At 31.3% G+C, this 8,088-nt stretch overlaps 1 protein-coding gene across 1 annotated transcript; it reads left to right on the top strand.

Annotated features, from left to right (window-relative positions):
• Positions 1–3,635: 3,635 nt before the first annotated feature.
• Positions 3,636–6,414, top strand: LOC7458300 (probable WRKY transcription factor 31). The gene is made up of 5 exons (XM_024594932.2): positions 3,636–4,174; positions 4,251–4,349; positions 4,468–4,971; positions 5,056–5,169; positions 5,452–6,414. Exons 1-5 carry the CDS (start codon positions 3,767–3,769, stop codon positions 6,178–6,180), a joined length of 1,854 nt encoding a protein of 617 aa, XP_024450700.1. The 5' UTR covers positions 3,636–3,766; the 3' UTR covers positions 6,181–6,414.
• The last annotated feature ends 1,674 nt before the right edge of the window (positions 6,415–8,088 follow it).

The following is an 8,088-nucleotide window of genomic DNA, read 5'->3' as shown; positions in this document are numbered from 1 at the left end:
AATAATTGCTTTTCAAAATATTTTTTATTTTAAAATATATTAAAATAATTTTTTTTATTTTTTAAAAATTATCTTTGATTTTATCATATTAAAATGATATAAAAATATCAAAAAAATATTAATTTAAAATTAAAAAATAATAATTTTTTTTAATTTTTTCCAAAAATAATTTCAAAATACAATGATGAACACATCTAAAAAAGTCACATAGCTCAGAGACCTGTATTTAATAAAAGGTTCCGTAGGCATAACTATAAGCAGAAGAGAATCATCTCCTTTTGTTTTGACTCACTCTTCAAACAATGCGGCCCTTCTGACTGTCTAGTTCTTTGTTACTGTGTTTAAAATTTCCTTTCAATTTTTTTTTTATTTTAAATTATTATTTTTTAATAATAAATTTTAAAAAATAAAAAAAATATTATTTTAATATATTTTTAAATAAAAAATACTTTAAAAAATAACTAATATTATAATATCAAACGAATTATTCTTTATTACAACCGCGTAATAGTCTAAATTATTATTATTATTATTATTATTATTATTATCACTGCAGTAAAAATATAAATTATTATTATTATTATTTAAGTATTTATAAAATGGTTCCCTTTTTCTTGACGTGTTTGTAAGTGGTCGGCGGTCACTGGTCAGTAATCGGGTGTTATTCTTACATCTAGCCAGTCAAGGATATGTGTTGATGTTTAACTCGGTTTCGTTTAATAGATTATTTTACAAAATCTAATTAGGGTTAAATTTTAAATAAAATTAAAAAAAATTAAAAATATTTATCTGGTAATATTTTATAGATGAAGATAAATTAATTCTTTTAATAAAAAAATACCTTTCAAATCATTAAAATTATTAATCCAAGCAACTCATACCAAGGATTGAGTATCTAAGGGGTTTTTAGAATGTGATTATTATTATTTTTTAAAGTGTTTTTTGTTTAGAAATATATTAAAATAATATTTTTTTATTTTAAAAAAATTATTTTTGATTATTATCATATCAAAATAATTTAAAAATATCAAAAAATATTAATTTAAAATAAAAAAATTAATTTTTTTAAAAACACTTTAAAAAAATACTCAAGAAAATAGGTAAAACCCCAGTCCGAGACTCGTAACTACGCTGTCCAAGTCAAAAGAAACTCTGAGAGAAAGGGCCCCACGAAAGTTAAGTGGGGCCCACAATAAAGTTGACTAAGGCAGCCCATTTTCACAAGAAGAAGAGGCGCCGGGCCAATAGGGGCGGTGGATTTTTGGAACGCGTCAATCTCCTCTTCTCAAGTCCTACGCCTTTGGAAAAAAAACCCGAAGTACACATGAAAATTATGTGGAAAATGGCTCTCGATCAAAAAAGACTTTGCCTTCCCAGGGCCCCACTTCTTGTCACGTGGGTCACCTTTTTCAAATGGTCCCACTTACACCTGTCTCTTCTCTGACCAGGCCATAACTTCACCGTTCAACAAGAGGTTACGTCGTTACGAAGTTCGATTCGGTTCCATTTTGGATCCAAAATAATAACAACTAAATCAAAAAATAATAATTGAAGGTTTAGAATCGAACTAAACTGAAAACAATTTTCAATCCGACCAGTTTCTTTTATTAGGTTGGATCCAATTCTTCAGTTTGTACAGGAAAATTTGATGACACTTAAACAATTACAGTTAATAACTATAGGATAAAAAATAAATAGATACTCAATCATGGTTTTGCGCTAAGTTGTGGACAAGATTAATATTTTTAATATAAAAAAATATTAAGATGATTATATATATTAAATTAATTTAGATTAATTTAAGTTCACATATCAAATTTACAATCTAAATTATAATATCGTGACAATTCAATAAAAAAACAAATAAAAAAAGTCTTATATTAAACGGTATAAAAAGAATAGGTCTTAACATTATTTACATGCTAAATTTCTTTCTAACACGATTAATATTACAAAATTACATCTTTATTAATTAATCAAATGAAATCCTAGACATCTACTTATTCGGCTCATGGTTGTAAAGTATTTAAAATTAATTTAATATTAAGTATAGATTTAAAGCATGAAATTAACATATAAATATTAATGCAACTCTTAAAATACATATCATATACTCGACTTGTCTCTCAAATATTTTTATAATCTTATCCAATCATCTTTTCCAATATACATTATGATTTTTTTTTCTCTTCTAAATGTTTTCCAATTATTGTCACTAGTCATAGCTAGTGTAATTCTCCATTTACAAGTTAACTAGTTTGATTGTTAAGTTATTAGGGTACTATTACTTAACTTGATATAAAAGTTTCAAGATGTTAAGCATCTACATGCTGTCTGTGCTTTAGATGTATTTCTGTGCTATTGTATTGCTCTTGCGGCCTCTCCTATATTAACATGTATATCATATTATTTTGTATACAATGCTTATTCCACTTAATATGATCTAAGTTGATTTCTTTAGACATGATCATCATTACATTATGAGCTCATTAGAAAACTCATATCCAAATCTTCTTTCTAAATGATACTTGTTCACCGTTAGTTGACTCAAACTTGTATGTATGTGTGTGCATGTGTGTATGTTTAGAACTCTTTACCCGACAATTAAATGAGCTTCCAATAGTAGTCGGTTAAATTTTTTCCAACATTTTCTCTTCTTACTTGAAATTGTTGTAACCTCCCTCTCTCTAGCTCCTCATTTTCTCAATTAATCTCTTCTTAATTAGTGTTTGATGTGTTTAGATACCTATTATCTCATCTATCAAGTTCTAACCTACAATTTCTTTTATGTTTTCTAAGTAGAAAAAAAAAATGAAAGAACCCTCATTTTTCTTTCTTCCCAGCCAAACTCTCTATTAGTTGGAGAGGAAGAACTGGATTTCCAATTTATTCCATTTATTTATGAAAATATCATTAATATATCTACAAGTTATTTATTTTTGTTCAGCTGTTGCCATTATTATACAGTTTTCCTAAACTATGATTGCTTTAAAATTTTAACCTAAGATGAAAGAAATGTACTAGGAGTCTCTTGTAAAACTTCAACTCGATCCGACAATCGAATTTAAAAGTGGGATTGATAATTTAAAATTGCTCAATAAGTGATATTACGAAAAAAAATCCAAATTTTTTTATGTTATTCTTGTATGGATATCAAATAATTTATTCCAAACACTTATTTCACTTCTTCATCTTCCTCCCCCCCCCCCCTCTCTCTCTCTCTCTATATATATATATATATATATATATATATATATATATATCATTTCCTACTCTCTTTTTTTTCAAATTCCCAAGGGTTTACTACCAACATTATCATTATATGCTAGTTATTCACATATTTATGAAAATAAAGGATACCTACCAATTTTTAAATATATGTTAATCTATATAATGGTTGATCATACCAAAAGGATAAGTAAATAAATAAATAAATTTGAAGTTCATGTCTTTACACTCTAATTTGCAACCTTTTTTTTATTTTATTTTTTACAAATGATGATCGATAACCTATTCACAGGATGGGTATTCTAAATTTTATTCTGGTGGAATTGTGCTCACAGAATCACAAATGGATTTTATCCAAATCCATAATCAAACATTTAACGCAAGAACAATACACTTTTTATTACTACTAAACGCTTGTATTCGGTCATCTTCTCAAGTCTCTTACCCCTCCCTTTTTATTGCCGAGTCCACTGCCACCATTTAAAGACTTGCAAACCCTCCTCTCTCTCCCTCTAGTATTTTTTTTCCCTCTTGATTTATGGCCAAAGGAAGTGGTGGACTCTCCATTGATTCAGATCCAATCGCTACCAGTGGCTACTTTCTACACAAATCAACTGTGCTCACTTCTTTCCCTGAAGAGAACATCAATCCCAAGTGGAAACATCTTGCTGCAACTAGCGCGAGACAATCCATGGATGTCAAAGCGAATAGATCTCCTCCTTCTACTTTCCAATTCCCTGTCAAACTTATAAACACCAATGAACATGACCACGATCATGATCCTGATTCTTCTTTGCCATCTGATAATAGACGACGGACAGTCATCGATGAGATGGACTTTTTTGCTGACAAGAAACATGATGTTGATCGCATGACCATCATAAACAATGGTACTGGTGATTTAAAAGACTCTGGAAGTCCCGCTGGATTGGAGCTAAACGTCAACGTACGTGACTTGTACCAGAGTTTATGTCTTCAATGTTCCTTTTCCCCTCTAACTGTATTTCTTTTGGGTTATACAGACTGGTTTGAATCTTCTTACTACCAATACTAGCAGCGAACAATCGACTGTGGATGATGGCGTATCGTCGAACATGGAAGATAAAAGAGCCAAGAGTGAGGTAAGCCACCATCAAGTGATGGAAAAAATGAAACTTTACACAAGAAATGATTTTGGTTAATTTTTGGGTGTATTTTTATGTTGATATAGATATGTTGCTGTGCTATTGGTGTTTACAGCTAGCAGTTCTGCGAGCTGAGGTAGAACGAATGAAAGTGGAGAATCTACGGTTGAAAGGCATGTTAAATCATGTTACTAGTAATTACAATGCATTGCAGATGGATTTAGTTACACTTATGCAGGACCAAAATTCTCATCACAAGAATGAACAGCGTGATGGCAAAAACAAAGATGATGGGGTAGTTCCAAGGCAGTGTATGGATCTTGGTCTAGTTGCTGCTGCGGGTGGCGATGACACGGATGACCATTCTCTATCTACATCAGAAGGAGGAAGGAGGCGTGATCGATCAAGATCATCTGGAAATAATGCAGAGAATAACAATGAAGATGGGACAGTCTTTGAACAAGATAAGAAAGGAACCGATCAACGAGAGGAGAGCCCAGATCAAGGTTGGGGCTCTAATAAGGCTGCTAGATTTAACTCGACGAAAACTGTTGATCAAACGGAGGCTACAATAAGGAAGGCTCGTGTGTCTGTTCGAGCTAGATCAGAGGATGCTACGGTACAGCCAATTTTATTAAGTTAGACACTGTAGGGTGCAATATTAGCTGAATTTTAACTGATTGGAAATTTATGCCTTTTTTAGATATCGGATGGATGCCAATGGCGAAAGTATGGACAGAAGATGGCAAAAGGAAATCCATGTCCTCGAGCTTATTATCGGTGCACCATGGCTGCTGGTTGCCCAGTTCGAAAACAGGCATGTTTCCCATTGTTTCTCTTAATTATTCGGCATCATGTGCTTCTTTGAGAGGATTTCTGTTGCATATATAGAACTAGAGGAGTTGGATTCATTATGCAGTATGTAGTGTACTGCCACTAATTCTCAGAACTCGCAATTAATCGATCGTACTGTGATTCATGAAGTTGTTTAGAGACTAATCTTGAAGACTACGATCAGATTATTGATTTTTGTTCTATCATTCAACCATCAATATTTTTCCTTTTCCTCGTATTAATCTGAAATGGGACGCTTGAACAGGTACAGAGATGCGCAGAAGATCGGACCATCCTCACAACTACATACGAGGGTAACCACAGCCACCCTTTGCCTCCGGCTGCCACGGCAATGGCATCAACCACATCATCGGCGGCAAGAATGCTGTTGTCAGGCTCCATGTCTAGTACTGATGGACTGATGAACTCAAATTTCCTTACCAGAACGATCCTCCCATGCTCCTCTAGTCTTGCCACTATATCTGCTTCAGCTCCATTTCCTACTGTTACATTGGACCTAACCCAAAATCCCAGCCCTCTACAGCTCCCAAAGCAACCAATTCAATTTCAATTCCCATTTCCAAACCCACCTCAAAATCTTGCCACCGCTTCAGCTGCAGCATTGCTGCCTCAGATTCTTGGACAAGCACTCTACAATCAATCAAAGTCCTTTGGCCTGCAAATGTCTCAAGAAATGCAGCCTAATCGATTGGACCACCAATCACAACCTGCATTGCAGCAGGGGCAGAAAAATTCATTGGCTGACAGCTTGACCACAGCAACTGCTGCCATTGCAGCTGATCCTAACTTCACTGCAGCTCTAGCAGCAGCAATTACCTCGATAATTGGTGGGGCTCACCAAAACAACATTAATAGTATTAATAACGTTCAGACAACGACCAGCAACAACAATAGCAATGGCAACATAACTACCAGCAACAACAATAGCTATGGTCACAATAAAATTACCAATTCAAGTTTTCCGAGCGATTAAAATAAATTCTTTCTTTTTTCAGTTGGGAAGATTTTCTTTTTCCTTTACTTTTACCATAGCAAACAAATTCATTTAAAAAAAATAATCGAGAGAATAGGGTTGGTATTTGGTAGGATTATCATGCATAGGTTTGGTATTTTTTGGTATTTGAATAATAATTTCTTTCGAATATTTCCCAATTGTATGGCAACACAAATATGATGTAAAGGTAAAAAGAATATTAAATTATCTTTCTATGGTCTCCTAAATAAAAGAAGATTGTCATGTTTTAATTTCTAGAGTCTATTAGTCAAAATGTTTGTGTCTTTGTGAAAATGAATCCTATCTCTCTGGGTGAAGCCAAACCCAGAAAGCAAGAAAGGAAGCAACGAAGGAAGAGATGAAGTTGAAATAAATAGCATTAAATTCAATATTTGTCAGAGTTGCGTGTACAAATATGGTAGCTGTCACACCATGATGTGGGCCATCAAGAGGAAAAATATATAATGTGGAAAATTGGAATTTCCCATGAAATTAGGTATTTTAAAATATGTATTGGTTTCATAAATTTTGATAAAGAATTAGTTACGAGAACAACGATATTCTTGCAGTATCTTTGTTTATGAAATGTTATATATACTACGTGTATTTTTTTTTAATTTGTTTTTGTGATTACTGTTTATTATTTTAATTGTTTTTAATTTTTTGTATTTTCAATTATTTTGTGAAAAATTTCTAATATAGAAGATTTATTGATTTGGTTATTTTAAAAGTCAAATCTTAACATTAATTTTTTTTTAAAAGAAGATTTGTGATTTGTGAAAACTTTAAAATCAATACTAAACAAAAAGACTTGTCGAAAAAGACTAAATTAAAGTTTAAAATTATAATTTCTAGGCTAACACCTAGAGTTCTTATATTTTATTTCTAAGATCTCATTTGCCTCAAACATTAAAAGCAAATAACAAAACAATTTTTTTAGAAGACTAGGGTTAAGTTTTTAAATATAAAATTGTCGTTTATTAACTTTTGACAGTTAATGGTGTGTTGGGGATTATAAATGTTATACCTCTTACAAGAGTGTGACGTTGCGACGACTCTTCCCGAGCGTGTTTAAAAGGTTTTTGGTTGATAAAGAGTCATCATCTAGTATTATGGTTAATATGAATTCTAATTGGTTTTTAAGAGATTTTAGGCAAATGATTAGTTGCATAAAAGAAAGATATTAGCATCCCTAGTACGCCTCACAAAAGGTAAGTTGTATTGTTTTTCTTTGTTTGCTATGATTTGATGATGTTTCTATTTCTATCAACTTACTATGGCAGGTTTGCTATAATGAACAAACCTAGATTTTTTTAAGTTAAGAACTTAGTCTAAAAGGTTGAAATGTCCTCAATTATCATTAAGACTTCTTTCGGGACAAACTTGTAATTTTATTACTATCGCGTCATTCCAAATAATATTTTAGATAAGATTCCTTATAGATTTTATCCTTCTATTAGAAGTTAATGAGTTGTATTACTCCTAATAATATTTTGGATATTGATCCACCATACAAGTTTTTTTTATCCTTATATTAAAATGAGTAATAATAAATTATTATCTCTAATAATATTTTGGATATTAACTATTTTTAGGTTTTTTATCCTTATATTAAAAGTGAATAATATATATTCTTACCAAAAATAAGTTTTTTTTATCCTTTTCAAAAGAAGATTTGTTGTTCGTAAAAACTTCGATATCAATACTAAACAAAAAGACTTGTTGAAAAATGCTAAATTAAAGTTCAAAATTTTAATTTATAAGCTAGCACCTAGAGTTCTTGAATTTTTTTTCTAAGGCCTCATTTGCTCCGAACATTGAAAGTAAATAACAAAATAATTTTTTTAGAAGACTAGGGTTAAGTTTTAAGTTTATGGGGTATGTTGG

This window comes from Populus trichocarpa, chromosome 2, assembly GCF_000002775.5.
Source record: "Populus trichocarpa isolate Nisqually-1 chromosome 2, P.trichocarpa_v4.1, whole genome shotgun sequence".
Lineage (NCBI taxonomy): Eukaryota > Viridiplantae > Streptophyta > Magnoliopsida > Malpighiales > Salicaceae > Populus > Populus trichocarpa.
Note: the sequence above shows the minus strand (reverse complement) of the source record. Positions and strands in the feature narration are given on the sequence as shown.

Excerpts from the sequence above, each read along its gene's own strand:
- LOC7458300 (XM_024594932.2), top strand. The coding sequence starts at position 3,767 with ATGGCCAAAGGAAGTGGTGGACTCTCCATTGATTCAGATCCAATCGCT. Across the intron at positions 4,175-4,250 it reads GATTGGAGCTAAACGTCAAC|ACTGGTTTGAATCTTCTTAC; the intron begins GTACGTGACTTG and ends TGGGTTATACAG. Across the intron at positions 4,350-4,467 it reads ATAAAAGAGCCAAGAGTGAG|CTAGCAGTTCTGCGAGCTGA; the intron begins GTAAGCCACCAT and ends TGGTGTTTACAG.